We start from the raw sequence: 27530 nt of genomic DNA on the forward strand, positions 1-27530 counted from the left end.
CGGCACGTGAAAAAGCAGTCGGAACTCTGAAATATGCACCCCAAAAAAATCATGTCTGAAATGTTTTTAGGATAAGAATGTTTTCATTCGATCTGAAATACATCTGTCCTAATTACTCTGGCTGTAGATGTGTTTACAAATGTCACAGTATTATTTTCACCAATTAAACATATACAGTACTCGCACAATTCAAGAAACATTGGTCAATACCGGTACTCTATTTACGTACATTATATACTGTACAAGGAGAACACGAAAATAATCTTACGTCTGGTGGCCTCTAGCTTTGTTTTAAGATTTATTTATTGCCATTGCTGCTAGAGTTCTCACGTGGTGTTTAATTATCTTTCGTAGGCAACCTCTCCTCTAGAAGTCGGTATTTTACTCTTCAACAGATAGCGTTAGTGCCTCTAAGTGATTGTTTGTTGAAGCTGTTAGTTTCATGGATAGCTATCATTAGAATATCTCACTAAATGTATTCTTGTTTTCCTTTCTTTCCAGAATTCTTAAAGCAGGTTGTGGGTTTTGAGCAGCTCATCCACCACATCGCAAGAAGGGAGAGGAAGATAACATTGAAATGTTGAGGGTTACGAGAGGAATGACGGCAAGTAGTTACTGTGGAGCATTTAACTGATCCACGGGACGAAAACGGCAGCTGAATGTTTTCCTTAGTAGATAGTAACGCGAAATGCAGAGGAATCAAATTATCATCGTTGTCGTCGATCATTTTTTTGGTACACTTAGTCTAGATTTTATCAATTGAAGTTTCTCTGTAATCTAAATGAATACTGCAATAACAGATGTTGTTCGAAATTCCCGTAGACCTCATTAATTAGCTACTTAGTGTATACGTGAATACTAACATCCTCTTCCTAAGATTTTATTAGAGGACGTTTGCACGTGGTGTTTAATTACTCATCCATTTGCTAGGTAGAAGAGATTTAAGAAATTATCAGGATAGGTGTTATCTTGAATGAAATTAATGTACATCCTCTGCCGTAACAAAACGTTGTAACATGAGTCAGATGGAGGTAATCGGATCCTTATTCGCATTTTTCAAAGCTATTTTAGCAGATAGAAATATATATATATATAAACTGAGCCCTTCAAAATATATAGATAAGCCTAACATTTTAAAACATAAAATCCTAATTTTAATACCAGAAAAGAATCTATTTCATCCCGATATTACTTCAAAATTCTGTGAATATACAAAGTAAGATTTAAATGTTCTGATCTTTATGAATGAACTTTTATGAATGTCTTTTAATCTTTGTGTACATTAATTTCAAACGAATGAATGGATGAAATAAGTTGTACGTTTTGTGTAACAGAGAAAGCTTAAATGGGCGGTATTATAAAGACCTACAGTATTTAAAATTAAGTGGATTATTTCCAAACATAGATCAGTTATCGCGTTCTTGTGCCAAGCAAATTATCTGGAAAGACAAAATTTTCGAGAAGAACCAATGAAGAGGTCTTTCAGAATATATTTATTGGTGTGCAAAGTAAAGTTTATACAAAGGCGTAAAATCGGAGTTGTTTATTCTAGTACGTCCTCATTGTGCATAATTTAGACTGTGATAAAAAGAATCAAGGAAACGACTGAATAAGGAAATGATCCTATAAATACTGATCTAGGACGAAATTGTGAAAATTGTCTGGGAATACTTTTGTCCATAATCAAACATAATATCTACCGAGCAAATGGAGGTAACTGCAGATATTCTCAACAGTTAATAAAATAATAGCAGCTTATACAATATTCTGAAAACGAAACGAAAGCATTGCATAATTGTATGAACAAGTTTAATAAATGTGTGAATTCTGTGAGCAGGAAGGGTGTCGTGTAAAAACTAGGCGTGCATTCTTTATGAATAATGTGTAAACTTTTTACTGCATAAATGTTTTTATGAAGTTGCGTGAATTAGATCTTCTGATGCTGGTGCGTGAAGACAGAACGAACTGAAGTGTATCTTCTGTGTACTTATGACTGTGACTCAGAAGAAAAAGGTGTGTGTTTATATGAGAACAGAAAGACTGAGTTTTACTTACTATTTTTATTGTATATATGTTTTTCCAAGAATCTTTATGAACAAATGTGTTTGAGTTCTACGAGTGAACTTCGTTACGAACGAACAGAGGCTATTCCATTGTATATAGTTTACAGTTCCTAGCTTCTCAAAGCTTAATCTAACGTCTGGTGGCCTCCAGCTTTGTTTTAACATTTCTTTATTGCCCTTTCTGCTAGAGTTCTCATCCTACCTCTTTGTCATGAAACCTCTTTGTAAATACAATGACAAGATGTAGTATGACGACTCGTTTATGTAAAAAGCATGGTTGTTATTAAAAGAAGACTGCAATAGTTTATTTCTTAAGTATGTTGTTGCAGTTTGTATATGTAGTTATGTTTGTCTACATTTTATTAAATGTGTTTTTAATAGTGTGTCAGTTTAGGCAGAAATAATTGAAATGAAAGGGAATTCGAGGTTATGAGGGAATCTTATACATTTTTTCACAACCTCGGTTTCTTTTTTGATCTACTTAAAACATCTTTCAATGAAAGATGCCAAATAATGATTAATATATTAAATAGAGCTGAGAATATTTTCATATTGAACGTATGCCTCAGATTGTTCTTTTTTCCTTGCTTGCCATTACTTGAAAGTATGCATACGCAGTACACTATTACGAGGGTTGGGGCATAAATCATGGCAACTATTTTTTGCATGAATGTGGGATCCACCGGAAAATATACAGATAGGAGTGGAGAGTGTAAGGTGGTGTGGAATGTGTAAATAATGCTACTGTAGATCTGGAGGGAAATAATAATAATAATAATAATAATAATAAATTAAATAAATAAATAAAGAGCATAAACAGGCACTCGTCGCCGGCTTCAGAAGATACTGGCAGGAAGTCAAAGCCGGAACAGGAACAAAAAATGAAAAATGAAGTTGGTGGTTGTTACCACGCAGTCCATAGAGGCTCAACTCGATGTATATATATGTATAAATAATGCCAAATAGGTTTACCAGGAGTAGAATATAAAGCAAGGAAAACTGTATGTATGTTCAGTCCGGCAGCGATTCCGCTGGTGGGATCCTCAACAGCTCTGCCATCAGCTGTCATAGATGGCCTATGAATCACTGAAGAGGCGTACTAGGGAAATGAGGAGTGAGGTAGTTTCCCGTTGCTTTCCTCACAACGAAACTGTAGGCCATGAAATCGTTGTGCTACTTAATGGTAAACCCTCAAAGTAGTACCCAACGAGCTAGAAAGAGGACTATAGAGTGGCTATTGGACCGCCATATTTGAATCTACTTGAAAGCCACGTCCGCCATATTGTAAGCGACCAAATCGAGTGGGCTTGTGATGAAGCAAGTACAGAGGCTGCGGGAATAAATACCGTTTCACAGTTTTCTTTATTAGGGAAGCACTCAAAGATGCGCAATGTCTGTTTAAAAGGACATTAAAAAATACAAGATACAGGCTACGTACTTACATATTGTATAAAGAAAGAAAATTAGCGCATTTCCACTAGTCCGAATTACAAAACAAATCACAAGACATTGCCAAAAATTTACACCCACTTACAGGGAATGAAAATATAGAACAGAAAACCTTGAGCAAAGCAATATAACAACATCGAGAAATAATTCATATAACTTTAATAATAATAATAATAATAATAATAATAATAATAATAATAAATCCTGATATCTTTCCATTTACCTGGAATTGGCATTTTGTATGGATTTAGCCTAATTTTACGCCGGCTTCCCTTCCTGACGACACCTACCCTAGGTGGAGTGATGTATTTACTATTGCGTGCTTCTGTAGTGGTTTGTAGAATGTTCTGTTGTGTGTAGATGAAGAAGGTTATCCAGTCCCGGATCCAGAGGAATTAACTGTCGACTACCCGGTTAAAATGCTCAACCCGGTCGAATCTGGTGCCCTCTGAACCAAAGGCCAGCATGCTGATCATTCAGCCAAGAAGCCGGACACTAAACAACTTGGCAGGTTAGATCCTGGCTCAGTACGATAGTATTTAGGTGCTCAAATCCCTCAGAACTCCTGCGGGACAACATTCCGGCACCTCGGCTTATCCGAAAAAGTAGTTAGTAGGGCGTAAAACTAATAATAATTTACGAAAAATAAGTATTCTAGAGCCGTGGGGTACAAGGTTTGAAGTGAACAATGGTGTAATAAAGTATCCCTTAATAATAATAATAATAATAATAATAATAATAATAATAATAATAATAATAAAATAAGAACAAGAATTTGTAGGATAAACAATTTGAAATAATTGCTAAAAAAGAGAACAGTTCTTCTTGTGATAATGCTCTTAAACCACATAAGTTAACTTTCCTAGATAATTCACTTCGGTTATCTTTGGAAGAAGATTACGGTAACGCCGATTTTTATTTGCCTTATGTAGCACCCACTCAGGCACGCCTTATAGCTACGATGGGATAGGAAAAGGCTAGGACTGCGAAGGAAGTGTCAGTGGCATTAAGGCACAGCAGCCCCCGTATTTGCCTGATGTGAAAATGGGAACCACGGAAAACCAGCTATCAGTGCTGTCGGCAGTGGGATTAGAACTCACTATATCCCGAATGCAAGCTAAGAGCTATATACCGCGAACCACGTAGCCAACTCGCTCAGTAGTAGTGGTGATGTAGGACTGAAAGTCCTCATATTACTCCGTATCGTTGGCAAAGGGGATGAGGTGACTAGGAAATACTAAATATTGTAGGTGTGGCGTTGGACAGCAGGCGTCTTGTAACATCGTTGTTCACTTTATATTTATATTCAAAATGCTGGGGAAATGTGCTCTGTAGGATACAATGTAATAATAAATAGTGGTATTGGTTTTTCGTCCTACCGACTACTTAGTACGGTTTTCGGAGAAGCTGAAGTGCCGGAGATTTGCCCCGGTGGAGTTCCCTTACGGGCCGGTAAATCTACTGACACAAAGGTAACCTATCTGAGCACCTTCAAATACCAAATACAAGAAAATAAAAGTAGGCCTAATGTACACGTGCTGGATTGTGCTACACAGGCAACGTAATTCTGCTAATCGCCCAAAACTGTGTACTTTAGTAAAAAAAAAAGAATCTCATCTAAAATATGAAATTTATTCTTCGTGTTTTCTCTACAATTTATGCAATTGCATGCCACACACGTAGAGAGCATATTTTCTTCGATCTAATCTATTAGAAGTATCGCACCGTATGCGGAGAAATTATATGAATGGCGCTTAAACTATGGAGTCGCTATTTCGCCTTGGCACCACCCAGAGCACTGTAGCAGCCATGTTAGCCACTCTATAGTCCTCTTTCTAGCTCGTTGGTAGTACCCTAGATTGTTCACGCTACTTGCTGACGATGCGGGAGGCGTTGGTTACCAGTCTCCTCACTTTGTATGACTTTAGCAATCTCATGTTTCACAACCTTGGCAATATCTTCTCGTGTCCTGGAACAGTGTCCCATGCAATGGGTATTTCACTTGGGGAATGAGGTCAGTCACACAGACGGGTCCGATGAGTATGGTGGGCTTTCTAGTACTTGTCACGCTGTTCTTGCCTCGTCACATCCACTCTGCACAGAGCCTGAATCACTATGGCAGTGTCATCGCCCTGTGCGTGATATCTGTCCAATGCACCATAATCTCCTGCTGTGCCCATATACTGTGTTACGCTTTCCAGGACATATGGCCATTGTATGGTACACTGTGCAAATGTGAGGGAAAACATGGTTGCCATGACTCATGACCCAACGCTCATACATTATACTTGTAATATTTAAAGAAGCATTCTGACAGATAGGGCTGGAGGGAGGAGCATTGCACGGTGTTGCCACATTTCTGCATACCTTTCTCCTTCCCCTCGGTTCCGGCTCACTTGTTCGTCCATTCAGACCGCTGTGTTCTGTTGTGCACAACTAAGAAATGAGAGGTTTTGCAATTCCAAGCAACACGAGCTGGCCAGCAGGCTTATCTCCATGGCAACCATACCCCCTACTCCCTTATTTCCACACAGACAGACAGCAAACGGACCTCCCTCTAAGAAATGTCAGAATGCTTCTTTCTGTATTACGACCTTTTATCGAAAATGCTCTCATGTAATCTACTCTAATATCCGTAATCAAAACCGGCTCTGGATCCTCAATAGACGAGCATGTTATCTGTCAAGCCAGTTTGTTCATTCAATTGTATTATTCATCTCAGACAACTCATTTAAATAAAAAGCATGATTTGTTATTATAAGAAAACTGTAAAATGTTGGTGTTAGAAATATACACTGAATGCATATTATGAAAACTTCTTGTACACTGTCTTGGTATAATATAAATTTCTTAACTTTATATCTAGGCCTATATAGTTAGAGAAATGTTAATCTTATTTCATGACAAATAAGATTACTGCGTAGAAGCCAATGGGATTCGGTTAAAAATCTTGGGTGTTCTTGGGACTCGGACTGGAATTCTTTCAATCTGGAAGGTACAGTGGCTATTTGAGTCATACAAACGACGAACAGGGATTCTGCTAAACAGTTCTTCGTCGAACGCTTCGGTTGTCGTTGGACAACGGTTATCACATCAGTTAAACATTCTACTTTTGGTCTGAGACCTGATGTACAATATTACATTCTTTGTAGCCAGGATTCTCCGTAAGCCGGTGAAATGCGCTGACGTAGCAAAGGAAATTGTAATTTTTCATTATGTCCTTATAGAACTCTCGGACTACAGCTTAAATGACCAGTTCACGTACTCTGGGGAATCTAGGTCAGAATTTGAGAATATCCGAAATTTTCAACCGATTCCTAATTAGGAATCTCTGCTTTAAGAGAGGTTATGCCTTTCACAAACTTCTGCCAAACAAATTTAGTAGATATTCCTAAATTTAATCATCAGGTGTAAGATTTTGAAACAAACGTGCTACAACTTGAAATACATTTTCCATTTAAGTGCATAAGAATACTGTAATGATGGGAGGCTTTTCTCTGTTTTACCTTGCTGTATACTATAGTTTTTTTTTTTTTTTTTTTTTCAGTAATTACTTTTGTGATCAAAGGTTGTTCTCTGATAATGGAGATAAAAATCTGCGAAGCATATTATAGTCAGAAAAGTGTACTTTTACAGCTTAAGTAGTGGTTTTCAAGTTAACTGCCCGAAGGCTGGTTGGATCTACAAATAGCACCATCAAGCACCATATAAGGGAACCGCAAAAACAGACGGAAACGCCAAAATAAGAACTAGGCGTGATGAGGTAGTTCGCCATTGCTTTCCTCGCTGGACCAGTGAGTGCTATTGCAGCACGACTGAGCCTATGATCGACACTTTTCCAAAACACTCAAATGCATTAATTGGGCTCAAAATGACACTGATATAAGTGAATTACAGATCTGTTGGTTCTGCAATTATGTCTCTGGATGTTTATTTAGTTTATTGTCAGTTTCTGTTAATTTTTTGAAAAAATTCCATGAGGGTGGGGTGTTCTAACCCCCAGTAACTCCTCCTGGCTACGCCCCCGCTCAGCAGGTTCCATAATGTCACAGCCCTAAATTGGATTGGGACTCCGGACCTGTGCAAAGAGATAGGAGAAAAAGTAATGCACCTATCAAGAAAAGAATATGTACATATGTTACGTTAAAGTACTCCCTGCTCCTACGAATCTGCTTCATTACTCTACATAATACGGTATTTTGCATTCCTGGTAAAATGTCTGCTCTTCGCGATAAATTCAACGATTCGCTAATATTTGTTTGCAAGAGTTGTAACTTTTCAGTACGTAGAAGGTTTAGTCTATTGACTGGAAAATTCTAAATTCTCATGGAGGGAATTAGATATTTTTCACCAATAGAGCATGTTTTTAGTCTATTGACTGCCGTATTGAGAAAATTATTTAAATTTTAGAATTATTTTTATAAACTTAGAGGCATTTCCTAAGTACTAATATCATAGACTAAAATTTTAATTCCAGTGTGTGGGACCTGACAAATAAGTTAAACTATTCATTTTTGACTATTTTTCTCTCAAACTTAATTTTTCTCATTTCTCTTCGAAGCAACCACGGTTCTTATCCCAGTTATTGACTAGGATTTTTGAAATGGAAAGTAATATCCCTGTTGTTCGGATTACACATAAAGCAGGAGGTCTCGTGACATTCATCATTAAATCAACAATCGCTTAAAGCTACAAGCTTGCTTGCTTCCTTCTTGTTGCTTCTCAGTGAACAATCAGTTTATCTGAAGACCATTTTAATATTTTATCTTTACAGTTGATTCAGAATATAACTCTTTGAGTGTTTAGCAGTTCTTGACATAAACAAAGATTGAAACATTATACAGAAAAAAAGATTTTAACATTTGAAACCCGAGCGTTGTTTGAATCTGAGATAAATTTGGAGCACCACAAATGCCATTTTCCAATCATTTAATCCTGTTTATGCACTTAAAAGGAAAAGTATTTGGTTTACACGGAGTTACAGCACTAAAAATGATAAACTATCTTTAAAATACATCAAGGATCACAAGGGGCAAAGTTCATAATAAACCGGATTGAATACCTGGAATTGTCAGTACAACTTTACTGACAAGAGTATAATATATTTGCCTGGACTGAACTGCGCTCCTGATGTCAATATAGGTACCGTTAATAAAGAAAAGCAATTTTAACATTTTTTACTGTTATTTCGCGTACTGCTTCTTTCTATCAGGGGAAAATTCTGACTCCTTGGACAATCTTGTACAATACTATAGCTGTAAATATTAGACAAAATCTGTTTTAATTTCCAGATTTTGTGTAATATATATTTACATATCTGCTCAAAACTAGATTTAGCATGCTGCATATTATTAAAATGAATAATGTTTGTAACATGTACATAGTTTAATTTCATGATATTAGCTAAATCTTGTCACGACTGGATCTGTAAACAAGGTTGACTGGAACAAGATATTGCTACCACAAACAAAATAGTCATTTATGCTATATTTTATACTATATTTTATTGTAAATATATTTTTAAAGCCTTCACCAGCCTTATACAAAAATGTTCAAAATGTGAATATCATATTAGATTTCATTCAATTCTCTTGTCATTGAAAAAAAAAATGGATTTTTCAAATGTCTGTGAATGTAATGACATAATCATTATAATAAAAGCAAGTGTAAATATTTAAGAAATTAGTGGTTTCTATATCATTTACGTGTTTGATATGTATTTCCTTCTTTCGCCTCTCACCAAGGTGGCCGTGGTTCGAAACACTATAAAATAGGCAAGATTTGACATGAAAAGTCGCGTCCCAGTGGTTCAAATTCCATGTACAGCTGGAGGTCCTGTGGCCCTGGTCACTATATCTACACCTGCGTAAAACTGAAAGCGTTTTCATTTCACACTTTCTTGCATTATAGTCTGTGTTTGAAGGTATTGAAGGGCCGATATTTATATTTATTAACCCGACAAATGACAGGGATCAATATTTTCGACAATCCTGGTGGATCTCTAGTACCAGTGTCGGAAGAAATAGACGTTAAGCGAGAGAAAATTATTATGGATTTCGTGGACATACATAATGGTTAAGGCTCTGCTAACTCTAGCTTGTGCAAGGCCATCCAGACCTGTGTAAACCATTTTTATTTGATGTCATCTAGGCTGCCTGTGCGTCAATTCAGACGTTCCGGTTTACTCTCGGATGGCAGAGTAAAAAGGATCTCTCTTGGGTGATCCATAGATGAGCTTTAATTTTGCCAAGTAAACTCAAAATTTCACCCGAGATAACCTTAGGATAGGTTGCCGAATTAACTTCTTTCCTCCCTTATAAGATTCCACTAATCGTGCCGGGTTTGAACCCGCAAATTTTGGATACTGAGGCGCACACACTACCACTGATCCATCCAGTGACCTATCAAAACAAATTAGTTTGTCACAACGTTCTAGTTCTAAGTATTCATTATTATGCTGTTTTATTAATTATATACGCAGAGCCTTCTTTCGGGGGAGAGGGGAGTACGCGTACGGTACCCTTTGAACATTTTGAAACTTCATACGAGAAAGACATGTGCCTATATTTTCAGAGTTTTCACATCTGTGCCTAGCAAGTTAAAAGCTGTTATGTAAAAATAAGAACAAGTGCTGTAGGTTGGCTGTAGACTACTATTCATATAATTCTGACCACTGCATGCATAGCATCCCAGTTATCAGCTTGCAATCGGGAGACGGTGGGCTCGAACCCCACTGTAGGCAGCCCTGAAAGATCGCTTTCGTGGTTTCTCATTTTCATACCAGGATGGAGGCTGTACCTTAAGGCCATGATTTCTTCCTTCCCGCTCCTACCCCTTTCCTATCCCATTGTCGCCATAGACCCATCTGCGTCGGTGTGATGTAAAGCAATTTAAAAAAATCAAAACCGGAATGCGAGTTTCACTGTAAAAATAAAGAACTAGCATATACACAGTTCAAAAAATTAGGGGAACATGTGTTTGAACGTATGCTATGCTCCACAAAAGAATACATCACACCCAGTATATTATCAACTAAACCTATATTCTTTACCGTTGAAGTATACAAAAGAACATCGATGGATTTGCGTTCATTTTTAGATTACAAACGGAAATGTCCAAATGGGGGCGAAAACGAAGTGATAAGTCCTCCAGGGTGGATTTTTATCACAGTTGGAGAGTTTCAGTATGGTGTATGTCCTCCATGAGCATTTATCACAACGTGGCATACTCCGTATAAGTCGACGGGGGTCACGTTGCGGTATCAGGTCCCATTCTTCAATGAGAGCCTGTTCGAGGTCTTTGAGAGTATGTGGTGGAACAGGACGCCCACGAACACTTCTGTCAAACCTGTCGCACACATGCTCGATGGGATTAAGTTCGGGACTCATTGCTGGCCATTCAATCTCTTGAATGTCCAGTTCTCGCAAGACAGCTCTGGTGATGCGCGCTACATGAGCCCTGGCATTGTCGTGCATGAGTACGAATTCAGGGCCAACACCGTATACAGCAACCAACACATGCTGTAGCAGTATCTGCTCGATGTACCCCGCAGCAGTAATATTACCACGGACGACGAGTTCTCTGGCAGTTGATGAACGACGCCGCAACGCACAGATGGTCAAATATCGGTCATACTGTGGGGTTGTCATGCGTCCACGACCTTGTCCAACCTTGTGATCTGGCATGTCTCAATGTAGCGATTTCACAAGCGTTGGATAATTGACGGAGAAACATTGAGATCCACAGCAACACGACGAAAAGTTCATCTTTCCTGGATCAAAGTGACGGCCCTTGTGACTTGAACCTCGCTAAGCTCATGGAATGTGCTGGTTGACGTACAACGTGCTCAAATGACCGCAGTAGTCTGTGTACATCACAACGACACACGGGCGCACCGCTATTCACTTTGTTTTGAGGGTCACCTGACAATTTAATGCATGGCTATGCCTACAGATGGAGTACAACTTCGATTTGACATACCCTGAGTAGCTAAGGTGTCAAGGTATGCTGTACGACCATTGGAACCCCATCTACCAAATTAACGTTCACAGACCAGACGTTAAAAACATGTTCCCCTAATCTTTATGAACTGTGTATATTTGCTTAGAATATACATGTTTTTACCACTGACCTAAGAGACTGGATATTATTGTATCCTATCATGAATAAAAGTGACCAGACGTCCCGTATGTTACGGAACAGTTCCTTATTTTGAATAAGTATCCCCTTGTCCTGGAAACAGTTGGTGGGACCAGTAATGTTAAAGACCCCGTGGGCAGACCACATCACCAACGAGGAGGTACACCGGCGTGTCGGGAAGTTATCTGAAGTCTTAATCCCCTTAAGGATATGGAATGAAAGTTTGCAAAACCACCACCGCCACCTTCTGTGAGATGACGCAAGAAGAAGAAGAAAACTGTCCATTTACTAGGAAGTAAGCATTCATTTCTCGAAACAGCGAGCTGGAGGGATTAAGGAATCTCTTTTTGTGACAGGAATTCTGATGAGTTGTTTAAATATCACCTGAACCTTAATGTCAACTACAAGGAGACAGCACAGCAGGAAGTTCACCTTAACAGCAGATGCCGGTCTTCAAGAAGGTCGACTTGGAACTGCAGTCAAGGTTTATTCGCTTAGTAACAAGCAGTCATACAATGTAAAGTTAATATAAGCTAAAATACGTGTCTGTAGCAACTCATAGCTGTTTAATCACGTAGGATTATTTGCCCTCTCAGCTACCCTTCACCAAGGGATCGCAACATGTGTGGTAACCATGGTCATGGGTAGATCAGACGGTAGATCTGGTTTTCTGAGCCCTGGGGCGTACGCTGAAGTTATTTTCGCGGGGGGGGGGGGGGAGGTATTAAATATTAAAACTTGTGGACTTCTATAAAATAATGTTGGGTGCATATTGTGAAATTAGAAACACTAAATTAAAACTTTCAAAATAAAAACAAGTATTTAAGACACATTTATTGTCATGTTGCCAACGGCCGTAGCCGTGAGATCTCTGAAGTTAAGCAACATTGGGCGTGGTCAGGAGTTGGATGGGTTGCCACGCGCTGTTGGTGGGGGGTAAGGGAATGGAGGAGCAGAAAGTAACTGGCCACCGTACCGCACGTAAACTCCGGCTCAGGAACACCTCTGCGGAGGTTCGGATCTGCCTTCGGGCAGAATAACCCTTACCTATAGTCATGTTGATTACAGTAGCAGACGTCTTCTGGGTTTTTTGGCCAGCTTATAGATTATACCTTTTACGGTCACGTGTTTTTCTTTGTGTATATACAAAAGAGGTAACAAATTCAATCTTTCCCGTGGAGGCATATTCTGCACATAACATTTTAAATATTTCAGGGGTGAAAAGGAGCATTCTGGTGTTGCAGTGGTTACTGGTAAGACAGCAAACAGTTTCAGTACTCGATGTATTGTTGGGAAAATATCACTCTCGCAAAATGTTAAATTCAGAAATGAAGTCCATTGATTCAGGATGATTGCTTTTAGAAGAAAAACTTATAGATAGATACTTATATTTATTAATGGAAGCATCAAAAACGTAGTTCAAATTAAAAGCAAAACAATGAGCCACCTAAAATCTTCATTTGCAAGGTTGCTACAATTAATCACACAAGTTCTAAACTTAAAAATTTCGTGGGGGTGGGGGGGATTTATTCCCAATCACCCCCTCTGCGTACGCTCCTATCTGAGCCCACTCGTGTCGGTCTCCTGTGCGACGAAATACAAGGACCAAGACGTCTTTGAAAACATCGAAAGTAATTCGTGGAACATAAATCCTTAGCGAGTAGGATAGTGAAATGTAAAAATTAACAAAGTGGAATACTGTAAGAAAATCCCTACTTCCCGCCTTTCATGACCATGGACTTCGCAGACTGCAACAGCAACAGATTATTAATGCAATTCAGTAAAGTCAATAATAAAGAAGTCCGCCTCTGTGGCGGTACGAGGCCTGGTACGAGGGTTCCACTCAGCCTCGTGAGGTCAACTGTGTAGAGGGGGGTTCGATTCCTTCCTCAGTCATCCTCGAAGTGGTTTTCCGTGGTTTCCCACTTCTCCTCGAGGCAAATGCTAGCAGGTACCTAAGTTGAGGCCACGGCCGGTTCCTTCCCTCTTCCTTGCCTATCCCTTCCAATCTTCTCATCCCCCACAAGGCCTCTGTTCAGCATAGCAGGTGAGGCCACCTGGGCGAGTACTGGTCATCCTCCCCAGTTTTATATATCGACCCAAAGTCTGAAGCTCCAGGACACTACCCTTGAGGCTGTGGAGGTGGGATCCCTCGCTGAGTCAGAGGGCAAAAACCAACCCTGGAGGGTAAGCCGATTAAGAAAGAAAGAAGAAATAATAATAAGTTACAATAAGGACAGCAACGGGAAATTAGGGAGATATTTGTGAATGAGGAAAGGAAAGAATAATACTCTAAGAAATAAGAAAAACACGTAACATTTTATACAAAAGACAAGGCCGTACCCAGGGGGATTAGGGGGGTTCAGATCCACGAAATGGTATTACTCCTAGCCATTCTTCCAATCATCTGTGGTCGGCTTTCCCGACCCTCTCTTCCAAGACTGTCTGTTTTTGAACCTGTTCTTGGATACCTACATCGTGTTGTTTGAGGTGTTTTGAAACAGGACCTTTCCATTTCATTTTCGGTCGGCCCATTGGTGGATTTCTCTCAACCTCAAGCAGCTTGGCTCAATGTGCGACATAATGTTCAGGTCGTCTTTGAAGATGTCCGTACTACTTCATCGACTTTTCTTTAACCTTTCCTCAATGGAAACATACTGTAATTCAGAATTTTATCCAGTCGGGTTACCCCACGAGGCCATCTTAACATAGGCCTACGCATTTCTGCGACATGGAGTTTGTGCTCATCCGTTCTCTTCGTAGCCCAACATTCAGAGCCGTATAATATTTGATACGACCCCCCCCCCACACACACACACAAAAAAAGAAAGAACTTGACAAATTTAAACAGCATATACGGGTTTTAGAAAATTCAACCCATTAAATCAATTCTATTATGAGAGCAAGAATTCGGAAAATAGAAGAGCTGAATGTATTTATTAATAGATATAGTAAACAAATTTATTGAAAAATTATCAAAAATGTTAATTTTGATGAGATTTGTTTGTTTTTTAAATTTGGAATATATTTTGCACAGGCATTCAATTATTTACACTCCAGACCAGTTATTCTAGTCTAGAATTTCTTGCTTCGGCCTTTTGTTAGCGTCGTATACATACAGAAAACGGAAAACATGAAGTTGCCCATCCAGTCTTAATATTGTAAGTGTGGAAATAAATACCTATACAGTATGTATCTGAATTATATCGACAACAACAATCAGGGATGCTCTTCGTGCTATGTAAATAACAATGGTGGAATCGGATTGGGGGAGAAAATTTTCCGTTTCGGGAAAATAACGTTACTGTATTACTTCCGGGCGCTCGATTCAAATTGTGCCAGAGCACAAACCGCTGCCTGTTGCTGTGCGTCAGAGGGGGGAAGTGGGGTATATGTTAGACGGAGACAAAGATAATGAAATGAAATGGCGTATGGCTTTTAGTGCCGGGAGTGTCCGAGGACAAGTTCGGTTCGCCAGGTGCAGGTCTTTTGATTTGATTCCCGTACGCGACCTGCGCGTCGTGATGAGGATGGCATGATGATGATGATGAAGACAACATATACACCCAGCCCCCCGTGCCAGCGAAATTAAGCAATGATGATTAAAATTCCTGACCCTACTGGGAATCGAACCCGGGACCCCTGTGACCAAAGGCCAGCACGCTAACCATTTAGCCATGGAGCCGGACACAAAGATAATGCTCGGTGCGAAGGCACAAATTTCTCGTTTGTTTCGGATAGTCACTTCCTACCCCAGTAAACAGTGCACAGTTTGTTCTGTCAGTTTGCGGCAGAAATTGGTGAGAATGCCTCCGCTTCGGTACACCAGCAAAGAAATGGTGATATGCACCTAGCCTATGGCGCAGCAAATGGGAACGGGAGAGAAGCCGCGCGGATTTATGGCGTCCGGCACCCTAATCGCCGCAAACCTCATCATTCATCCTTGGTGTCCATTTGTAGGGAATCCAGAGTTTGAAGAAGCTGTTTTATAAATACTGTAAATGATAGTTCATGAACCAGTACGAGGTCTGTCGCGAGGAATGTTGACTCTTCTCATATGATGGTGTATAGTAGAGGATATGAAATCACCAACAATTGCACCCTTATCTATATCAATCGGTGCAAGAACCACACCGCTAGATTACTCATAATGCCTAACATTTGCAAGGTGGGTCTTAAACAGCTATGGGAATATTCTACATTTCTTACCATCGCTCCTGTTCATAAATTAGAATACATTTAAGACAGAAGGCGTGGTAAACTCCAGAAATCGGCACTTTTGGGCGGAAGAACACCATCATGAGACAGTAGTGTGCACATTTCAGCATCGATTTAGTGTTACTATCTGGGCCGGCATTATTGGCGACTTGGGCCGTATGTCCTTCCTCATCGCCTGAACGGTGAGGAATACTACCGTTTCTTGGTAGAATCACTGCCTGGGTTACTGGAAGATGTTCCTCTGGGTATTCGACAGTGAATGTGGCTATGACATGATGGCACTCTACCGCATTTCACTCTTCGTGTCACGGAGCACTCAAATGATGACTATCCAGGGCATGGTGGACCAGTTAAATACCTCCGCCCCCGGCCGATTTAACTTCCATGGACTGTTTCTTCTGGAGGAACGTGAAGACTTTAGTGTATGGGGAACCCGTAGAAAGAAAATATGATCTTTGTACCAAGAATCCAGGCAGCTTTCCAGGTCGTTCGTGACACACGTGAAGAGAATCGAGAGGTCACTACTAAATCGTGATGAATTATGCATCGAAGTAGGAGGAGAGCATATTGAACATTTACTGTAATCACATCATTGAGCGTACTGTTTCTTTCGTTCAGTGCGTCACTCCATTTACGATGCTGCGAGCAAAGGAATGCACAATCGTGAGGATGATAATAACGTTACTGAGATGAACAGAGGAGAAACGATCGGGTGCGTCGTGTGTCTTAATTAGCTACTGTGTGTGCAATTACGGCTGTTTAATAAATAACATGTGGATATTGCCTGTAAGAAAACAGGATAATCCTGTACTAGTCGAACGAGGAAACTTAGGCTACGGCCACACGAGCAGTTATACTGAAATTCAAGTAAAGAGCTTAGGAAAAGTATCCTTCCGCGTGTGAGCATGTCCCCTGTTCCCCCTTCCCGTCTCGTCAGGTTCTCCATCTCCGCCACAACCAGCTTATAATTAACGCCGTGCGTCCATCTGACAAGTACAGTACTTCATTCTGAAACAGTGAAGCATCAAACGAAATAACTTCCTTTCACATAGCTGTACTTTGATTACGTACCATACCTATTTATTCCTTTTTTTTGCTAGGGGCTTTACGTCGCTCCGACACAGATAGGTCTTACGGCGACGATGGGATAGGAAAGGCCTAGGAGTTGGAAGGAAGCGGCCGTGGCCTTAATTAAGGTACAGCCCCAGCATTTGCCTGGTGTGAAAATGGGAAACCACGGAAAACCATCTTCAGGGCTGCCGATTTATTCCTTTATTGACCATGTAAAACCTACAGATTACTGACGAATACCGAGGCAAGAGAAGCAAGGTTTATTTTTATTTCATAATGCAATTTGTGTGAGACACATGGAGACTTACAAGTCCGACTCGTTGGCTGAATGGTCAGCGTCCTGACCTTCGGTTCAGAGGGTCCCGGGTTCGATTCCCGGCCGGGTCGGGGATTTTAATCGCTTCTGATTAATTCTTCTGGCTCGGGGACTGGGTGTTTGTGTCCGTCCCAACACTCTCCTCTTGATATTCACACAACACACTACACTACCAACCACCACAGAAACACGCAATAGTGATAACATCCCTCCATATCGGGTTGGCGTCAGGAAGGGCATCCGGCCGTAAAACAGGGCCAAATCCACATGTGCGACACAGATCGCACCCGCGACCGCACAGGTGTGGGAAAAGCGGTAGGAAAAGAAGAAAGAAGAAGACATGGAGACTTACAACATAAGTATACGATTCCGTTCTCGTGCAACGACTGTCAGTGGCAGTTTCTCACAGTTAAAAAAAGCTGAAAAACCCACCCGTGAGTGGGATTGCAAAATACAATGCTTCCAGGAATGTTATAAATATTGTAGTTTCGTCATTCGGAAGGTAAAAACGAACTCATGATCCTCTCATGACAACATTTCTGCAGGTAGAGGACGGTTACGAATATAAAGTACACATTATTATTATTATTATTATTATTATTATTATTATTATTATTATTATCATCATCATCGAATACGCCAAGGATCCTATTCCCATACCGTGTTAAGGCCCTTCCTGTTTAATTTACGGGGAGTGCTGAGCTGACACATCGATCTTTCGCTGGAGACTTGGATTTTCCGTGGAGTTTAAATTCCAAGCGAGCGGCGTAAACACTGTACACAGAAACGCCGATCAGCTGCGCGGACTTTTTCACGTCTTCCACAGTCCACAGCGGATTCTAATCTCCTAGGCTACTGTAAACGTTTAAAACAATTTGGTTTCGATTTCCTACTTTATTGTTCTCCACTTTTATTAGCTTTAAAGTATTTCACAGGGGACTCAAGCGTCACAGCATCACGCACGTCTTGCTCACAGCTGGCAGCCATTATGAATACTGAACAAGTGAACATGCTGTTGCATTGCAGCCAGTATCGCCAACAGTTTTCTTAGATCCATCTTCAACGTCGCACATATTATGCGAACTTATCAGCAGTTGAATGAACTCGAACAAACTTACTAAGTACACAGTGCAATAAGATATCAATATCATATTAAATAAATATTATTTTGCTACATACACCACTGAAAACAATAACTGTTCATAGCCATCTACGTATGAAATATAAGAGTTGGTAACGAACCCGAATAACATACAACCTGTGATATATTTTTCATATTTATCATCATCATCATCATCATCTGTTTACCCTCCAGGTTCGGCTTTTCCCTCGGACTCAGCGAGGGATCCCACCTCTACCGCCTCAAGGGCAGTGTCCTGGAGCTTCAGACTCTTGGTCGGGGGATACAACTGGGGAGTATGACCAGTACCGCGCCCAGGCGGCCTCACCTGCTATGGTGAACAGGGGCCTTGTAGGGGGATGGGAAGATTGAAAGGGATAGGCAAGGATGAGGGAAGGAAGCGGCCGTGGCCTTAAGTTAGGTACCATCCCGGCATTCGCCTGGAGGTGAAGTGGGAAACCACGGAAAACCACTTCAAGGATGGCTGAGGTGGGAATCGAACCCACCTCTACTCAGTTGACCTCCCGAGGCTGAGTGGACCCCGTTCCAGCCCTCGTACCACTTTTCAAATTTCGTGGCAGAGCCGGGAATCGAACCCGGACCTCCGGGGGTGGCAGCTAATCACGCTAACCACTACACCACAGAGGCGGACAAAATTCCCGACCCTGCCGGGAATCGAACCCGGGAGCCCTGTGACCAAAGGCCAGCACGCTAACCATTTAGCCATGGAGCCAGACTATTATTATTATTATTATTATTATTATTATTATTATTATTATTATTATTATTATTATTATTATTATTATTATTATTGTTATTATTATCGTATGGCATTTACAAGCATAATGTGTAAAAATATACAATGACCATATAAATTAAAATATAGAAGTAATTAAACTAGAATGTCTAGCGTCGACCACCAGTCCACTGCACTTGGTGTCAATTGTCAATTCATGCAAAGCCCGTAAACCGTCCTCAAATGCTGACAGTGTCCGGCTCCATGGCTAAATGGTTAGCGTGCTGGCCTTTGGTCACAGGGCTCCCGGGTTCGATTCCCGGCAGGGTCGGGAATTTTAACCTTAATTTGTTAATTTCGCTGGCACGGGGGCTGGGTGTATGTGTCGTCTTCATCATCATTTCACACTCATCACGACGCGTAGGTCACCTACGGGTGTCAAATCGAAAGACCAGCATCTGGCGAGCCGAAGTTGTCCTCGGACACTCCGGGCACTAAAAGCCATACGCCATTTAATTTTCAATGCTGACAGTAGACAGCTCTCAACAACATGAAGCTGTCTGCTTCTCAGCACTACACTCATACGCAGCACTTTCACAATATCTCCCCTTTTTCATCATATATTGTACCATTCTGTTGGTTATAAGAATGGATATTTAACGCTGATAAAAGAATGCGCAACAGGACGCTAACTGTGAGGGCGTGATGCTATATGGAGAGCGGGAATCGAGAAGGGGATTCCCGAGGCAAGGCGTGGTCGTGTGCGATAAAGAAAGAATATATGAGGAAGGAAGAAAGAGAGATGGGTGTTGTCTGGGGGAGAGACGTGCCACCTTAACAGAGAATTTCAGCGGGAACCGACAGGCTCACCACGCTATGGAAATTGAGTCATAACTCCTATATTTGAAGGTTTTACAAGAAAGTAATAGGTTGGGAATCGGTGACAGAATTTTCTGAAGCCATAGACACCTCAAAGTCTATCAATATAGAGTTGAATAAATAACTACGTGGGAGGCCGACTGCCGTGAGAAAATGTTTCGAGGCCACATGCCAATCTCAAGTTGTTACCCGGGACTTCCCAGCGAGTCGCGTGGGTTCCTGGATTCTATAAGAGCAAGGAAGGTGGAAGGAGGTGAGCAGTCCATGATAAGGCCGCTGTCCGTGTGTGTCGCGTTCTGCTGATGCTCGCGCCAGAAACCTTTGTTTATGACAAAGATGGTGATTACTTTAATACGGTTGTGCTAAGGTTTATTCAGTGAATCGGTGATTCATAAACTTTCCAGTAACTATTCAATCGCATGATTGTATTTAGACGCTTTACAAGTGAGGTCGCAAGTGCCTAATTAACCGACTGTAGACAATGCAGTACGTGTAGACTTCATCATGAAGAGGTACGGGTAACCACGTAAATATATTGTGAGGTGCGGAAGAAGTGCAAATATAAACTAAAGTCATTTGTGCTATTCCTGATATACGTATGGGTATGAATCAGTCAACCATGAGATAGTGACAATTTGTTCGACTGAGTAGGTTGCTGATTTCAGATAGTAGATATTGCCTATATACATTCGTGCGCGGTTAAGTAGTTGAAGGGGAACGATGACTTTAACGTCGCAGATCGCCAGTACTGATTTTTGCATCGAAAATTAAATAAAAGTACCGGGAATGCTGTGCTGTTAATAAATTAGGCATTTCATTCCAGTGAAGACTCGTGCTGTGTTTCGAGAGACGTGTGATACGAGACCTGCCGACCACAACCTCAAGAAGAAGGCCTCATGAACGAGTCATCCCTCAAGAAGACGGCTTCATGAACGAGCAACCCATGGAGACTGGACGCAGAGGATCGACCCAGGACCACATTGCTACCATGATGGGCTGAGCAGGGCTGCTTAACCCCGACGGAGGGAGGAAAGAGGTCTCCAAGATGATAGATAAGTGAACAATAATTAATATATATGTGTAGGGTTGGGGGGTTGTTATGCAGAAATACGCTGATTAATTTGTAAATATAGTAAGGAGTAGGATTACGGCCCATTAGGCCATTTATCAAGATATTTCCTTTATATAATTTAGGTTAGGTATACACAATCGTAATTTTTATTGTCTATAGGTAAGCAAGGATTAAGGTAGCATATGATAGTATGACAGTACACATAGTCGTAGGGAAGCTTAGGCACGAGCTTAGATCAATGTTTCTTAGTGCCCGGCATCTGACGATATCTGCGTGTATTTATAGGTTAATCATGATAGAGTACCCTTATGCTGGGAAAGGAATCCGTTTGCCCAATGTAGAGCACGTATGCGGCCAGGATTTAATTGTTTACTCCATGTTTAGATTGTGTTGGATTGAATGTGAGGGTAATGGGTATAACCCATAGGCGATGTCACATATATTTGCGACCCTTTGTACTATGCCAAGTAAGGGCTTGAACCCATGACTTGAGGGTTAATTGGAACACGTCGCATTAGGCGGACGGCGAGATGGATATGTATAACAATGTGTAATACTCCAGGTGGTAGAAGCGAGACCCAGGGCGGTCTGTCACGGACGTTGGATAGTGCAGACACGTATGTTGATTTCCTCACTCATTTATTGTGGCGATTTTCGTCATGTGTTGAGACAAGGTTAAGGTAGAGTAGAGTTCTGCATGTTGGAAACTAGGTTATGCTTTTGTTTTGTTTGTGCGAGGGTGCTTCACGGCCAGGCCTTGGAGGTCGTTTACCTTGCCTGCACAGTGGGGAGGCTCGCAGCCATTTTTAAAATACAAGACGAGGGCTGGAATTCCTTCCCGCAGGCGAGACAAGCATGTGACGAGGGTACATTCATTCATCACCTCTTTCTCTCATACTTTATTTAACTTTGTTTATAATGGTAGGGCGGTAGATGGAAACGAGGCACTAAGAAAACTTGCTTAAGCCGTAAATTTTTGTAAATATAATGTTTGTTTGAATGGACCTTGGTTCACATCCACAATGGAGTGATATTTCATGCGAGATTAGAAAGGTTATATCTGTAGTCGTAGGTTCAAACCTATTATTTTGTGTGGGCAATTTTCCCAAATATATGTGGGGATCTTTTAGTGGCGTTATTTCTGCATGACAAATTCTCACCCTAGTATCATATACTTCATGTGCAGGTACAGCGTGGCTGTTCCGTAGAAGAGCACATTTGTCTCTTGAGTTCACTTATATAGTCTCCACACGACAAACCAACCAGATAGCGAATAATTTTTTTTGTTTGATGTTTATCTTATTCATGATATGAGCCTGTTGGGCATCCATTTTAGCACGATTAGTGCAATAAATTGTAATATAAAGGAAAAGAAATGTTGAGTTAAGAATACACAACTTGTGCTCAAAATGTCAGTAGGTGCGTTTGTGTTCCTCATTTCGTAGTAATGTAGTATTGAGTTCCCCATGATCCTCTCGTCATAGAACCCAAAATTAACGACCCTTTCTGCCGATTGTAGCTGAGCTGGTGCCTGTATGCAAGAAGAGAAGAGCAGGTAGGTATCATCCTGCAGTACAAATGTGCCCTGTAGGGTACAATATCGGCACCTGCCGTGGCCTGTTCTGAAACGGTTGAGTTTTGACCATTCATGTCGAGGAAGATCGAAACCTGGCATTTTCTTTCGTTGAGTCTTTAATCAGAAAGGCGTTGGTGGGTGGACATAGTTCCCAACGCTGTCTCCATTCTGCTGTTACACTGAATTTTTCATGGGAGTGTGCTGTAGATCAGTCCAGAGCGGATTCCGGGATTTTAACCTCATCACAGGTGGATGTCGTAAGGCATTGAACAAGAGTGAGTTCCTGTGTGCTAAGGTATTCTTGAGCAACTGTATTTTCGCTACTTTTCTCCTCAGATCTGGCGGAGCAATGTTTGCTAAAACAGGCAGCCACTGAGTAGGAGTGGACCTCACTGTACCAGTAACAACTCTCATGATTTCATTGAGCTGTACGTCAATCTTGCTCGAATGCACGCTGTTTTCCCACACAGGAGCGCAGTACTCACCAGCCGAGTATGCTAGGGAAAGTGAAGCAGGGAGGCAGGGAACAAGGAAGGACCCTCCACGAAGAGTGCTAGATAAGGCATTCGGCATTTGGTTAGGAAAAGTGAAGCAAAGAACAAGGAAGGAGCCTCTCCGAAGAGTGCTAGATAAGGCATTCGGCATCTGGCTAGGGAAAGTGAAGCAGGGAACTAGGAAGGAGCCTTCCCGAAGAATGCTAGATAAGGCATTCGGCATTTGGCTAGGGAAAGTGAAGCAGGGAACAAGGAAGGAGCCTCTCCGAAGAGTGCTAGATAAGGCATTCGGCATCTGGCTAGGGAAAGTGAAGCAGGGAACTAGGAAGGAGCCTTCCCGAAGAATGCTAGATAAGGCATTCGGCATTTGGCTAGGGAAAGTGAAGCAGGGAACAAGGAAGGAACCTCCCCGAAGAGTGCTAGATAAGGCATTCGGCATTTGGCTAGGGAAAGTGAAGCAGGGAACAAGGAAGGAGCCTCTCCGAAGAGTGCTAGATAAGGCATTCGGCATTTGGCTAGGGAAAGTGAAGCAGGGAACAAGGAAGGAGCCTCTCCGAAGAGTGCTAGATAAGGCATTCGGCATTTGGCTAGGGAAAGTGAAGCAGGGAACAAGGAAGGAGCCTCCCCGAAGAGTGCTAGATAAGGCATTCGGCATTTGGCTAGGGAAAGTGAAGCAGGGAACAAGGAAGGAGCCTCCCCGAAGAGTGCTAGATAAGGCATTCGGCATCTGGCTAGGGAAAGTGAAGCAGGGAACTAGGAAGGAGCCTTCCCGAAGAATGCTAGATAAGGCATTCGGCATTTGGCTAGGGAAAGTGAAGCGGGGAACAAGGAAGGAACCTCCCCGAAGAGTGCTAGATAAGGCATTCGGCATTTGGCTAGGGAAAGTGAAGCAGGGAACAAGGAAGGAGCCTCTCCGAAGAGTGCTAGATAAGGCATTCGGCATTTGGCTAGGGAAAGTGAAGCAGGGAACAAGGAAGGAGCCTCTCCGAAGAGTGCTAGATAAGGCATTCGGCATTTGGCTAGGGAAAGTGAAGCAGGGAACAAGGAAGGAGCCTCCCCGAAGAGTGCTAGATAAGGCATTCGGCATTTGGCTAGGGAAAGTGAAGCAGGGAACAAGGAAGGAGCCTCCCCGAAGAGTGCTAGATAAGGCATTCGGCATTTGGCTAGGGAAAGTGAAGCAGGGAACTAGGAAGGAGCCTTCCCGAAGAGTGCTAGATAAGGCATTCGGGCGTTCCCTGGGCAACGGTGGTACACCGGCCGATTCTTCTACGAAGACGCTGCTACACAGCAACAAGCAGATGATTTGAATGGTTATATAAGCCTAGAAACTTATGACGCATTTTCCTTCCGTTTTTGACACATTTGTTATCAGTTCAAGTGGATCATGTTTCAGATACACATAAGAGATGCTTCTACTTTCCTGGCCTCTTTCCCAGTTATCTGGGATTAGCACTAATGTAGATTAATCCGTATTTAACGGATGCCGGATGACCTTCCTGACGCCAACCCTATGAGGGGCGAGGGGGTAGTATAGTATGTTGTGTGCAGATGAAGACGTGTATTAGGACGATCACAAACACACAGTCTCCGAGCCAGAAGAATTAACCAAGTATGGTTAATTTCCCCGGCCGGTCCTTGAAACTAATCCGGGGCCCTGCACCAGTACACCGGGCGGACACGAACTGCGCAATTCAGAAAAGGTCGACGAAGTGTCCACTAATCCCTGTACGCGAATTCCGTAACTTACCCTTCAGGTAGAAGAGTGCGTTCATGGCTTTTTCCGCTAAACGGGTGCGTCCGCTACCTTGTAGCTGGACGCAGAGAAGAACTTAAAGAGCATAGTAGTGGTGAATCTAGTGCCGAGAAGGTAAGTTACTGAAAAGTGCTGTTAGACGTGTAGGATAGTGATACTAAATATGGAGAACAGCGTAACAGTAATACATAGTGAAAGGGGCCAGACACTCCTACTTTATCAAAACTTCACTTTCCGACATTACAGGAAAGTGAAATCTACTGGTGAACAGGGTTGGAGATGTTCGAAGAAGAACTGGGCAGTGTCTAGGCGCGTGGGAAATCACACTCATGATCCATCTTCAGTACAAGAGATAGGCAGGAAATCAGTAACGAATGCAATAAAAAGGAAAGATGAAGAAGATATCGACGAGCACCCAGCTGGATGAGCAGAGTGACATGGTCAGCGTATTAACTCATCGAGACATTATGTACATAAGGAACAACATTCACAGCACAAGACTTAGTAGGTACCATCCGAAATTGCCCAACTCAGCACACGAGGTACACTTGGCCGTCAATGTTGTCAACACAAACTCGAAAAAAAAAAAAAAAAAAAAAATTTTACTGAAAAATGATCTCAACATTGGTTTCATAATTTTTTCAACCGAATCAAATATTCGCTGTTTGTGAGGAAAGGACATAGTGTTGATGGATAGCACGTTTGAGTATGATCCTAAGTCTTTCCTGCAGTTATTTACAATTCATGGTATAGCGAGGGAATGTATATCCCATTGGCTTTCTGTCTGGCGAAAGATAAGAAGATGGCAACTTACATTAGCGTTCTCGACTGTGTTAAACAGGAATGTTCCAACAGAGAAATTTGTATCGAACCGAAGACTTTCGTTATTGACTTTGAGGTAGCAATCTACGGAGCCATTCATTCAATCTTTCCACAGAGTGAGATAGTTGGCTGCAGATTTCATCTAGCCCAAGCTTGGTAAGATTTTATTTCCTTTTTGTCTTAAAAGTTAATTTCTGCGATACAAATTCATTCACTTCCTAGTCGGTGGTGGGCATTAATCACTACATAATGAAATAATTTAACTATGCGTGAGCTCAAAACACTGGTTTAGGTCAAAAACAAATAACGAAAAGAAAACGCGTATAAGATTCAATTTGATTTTTACAAGTTAGATTATATTATTAGATAGCTGGATTATATATTATATTCTTGAATTTCCTTCCCTTCTCATGTTTCAGTCACATAACACTAGATACAACCTTCGAATATCCTCCTCCTTGACAAAACCTCAGGTCCTGTTAATCAAATTTACAATGATTTGCGGTCCCTTGCTCTAGTGCATAAGCCATGAACACGTTTTGAAATATATCTTTTTTCACTAGATGGCGGAAAATTCTGACGCTAGGTCTTGGACCAGTTTACAAGGAAACCGAGAGTGAAGAAGGGAAGTGGCAACATTACTGCTTCTCTCTAACTTACTTGAAACGTGAAGAAGGAGAAGCGTTTTTGCCATTTAATGAGCGTAATGCCAGAAAATCTATTACTCACACAGTTCGCTGAATACCTCATAGAAAATTATATTGATGAGGAAAATGCATCCTTCACCTTGTATTTGGACAGACGAGTCCTCTGCTCCTTGGAGAACGACAAACGAGTGCGAGAGTTTTCATTCTCGTTTTAACTCTTTGTTTGAATCGGCTCACCCTAACATTTACATTTTTGTGAGTAACTTGAGAAGAGGACAAACAGACTCTTACATTCGTCTGAATAGTGTCAGCTCTGGTTCCGTACCAAAACTGACAAAAAAAAACCAAACAAAGAGAACTTACTGTTAATCCAGAACAAAAGTTTGCAAAGGAAAAATGGTGAAATGGACAGATTGCACTTTTTGAAATGTGTTTCCTACAATGTTTCGTACAAAACTCAAATATTATCCTTAACTTATACATTCTGAATAAAAATACTTGCAATTGAAGCTCATTATTATATCCTCTCTTTGCTTTAAATACTTCTCCGTCATCCTAATGTTATCCTTAACTTAAAAGTATATTCTGAATGAAAGTACTTGCAATTGAAGCTCGTTATTATACGGTTTACTGATGTGTTCTTCGGATCCATGGCTAAGTGATTAGCGTGCTTCTTTGGACCAGGTGTCCCGGGTTCGAATTTAGTTCATTCGATAAACGCTCAAATCGGGTTATGTAGACCGAAGGCATCCACGAAATGTCACTGTAATATTTGTCCCAAATGGAACATAATAATTGTTTTTACACTAATAAAGTGAACAATCTGCGGTAAATTAAGAAATACCGCCGTTACTAGAGAAATATGTATACGTACGTACAGACAGTAGACAGGACTCCTTTATGTTGTATTCCGCTGCTCGTGCCGTCTTTTGTTTCTTTCTGGGGATCCAGAGCTTGCACCGACGAATGGGATTGCTATGTCTGTGAATTGTCACTATCTTTGTCCATATGATTAGCGCGGGCAGTTCAAACAGCAGTTCAAATGGACGAGTAAATATATTACTTGTTTGTTGAAAGGAAAATATCATGATCCCTGGACCAATAAATATATAATTTAATGAATGAGTTAGGGCACAAAACGAATGAGCAGCATGAAGAAAACGACACCTAATTCA

The 27530-nt window shown here is 41.3% G+C and overlaps 1 protein-coding gene across 2 annotated transcripts in view; it reads left to right on the forward strand.

Moving 5' to 3' along the window:
- Window positions 1-9188, forward strand: part of LOC136857085 (protein phosphatase 1 regulatory subunit 3B) — a 35885-nt gene extending 26697 nt beyond the window's left edge. For both annotated transcript variants that reach the window (XM_067135467.2, XM_067135468.2), the window contains exon 4: window positions 502-9188. Coding sequence is in view for 1 of the 2 variants with exons in the window: in XM_067135468.2 (XP_066991569.2) it covers window positions 502-584 (83 nt within the window). In the remaining variant the exon portion in view is untranslated. The remainder of the gene's footprint in view (window positions 1-501) is intronic.
- Window positions 9189-27530: the final 18342 nt, after the last annotated feature.

Source organism: Anabrus simplex, chromosome 1, assembly GCF_040414725.1.
Source record: "Anabrus simplex isolate iqAnaSimp1 chromosome 1, ASM4041472v1, whole genome shotgun sequence".
Lineage (NCBI taxonomy): Eukaryota > Metazoa > Arthropoda > Insecta > Orthoptera > Tettigoniidae > Anabrus > Anabrus simplex.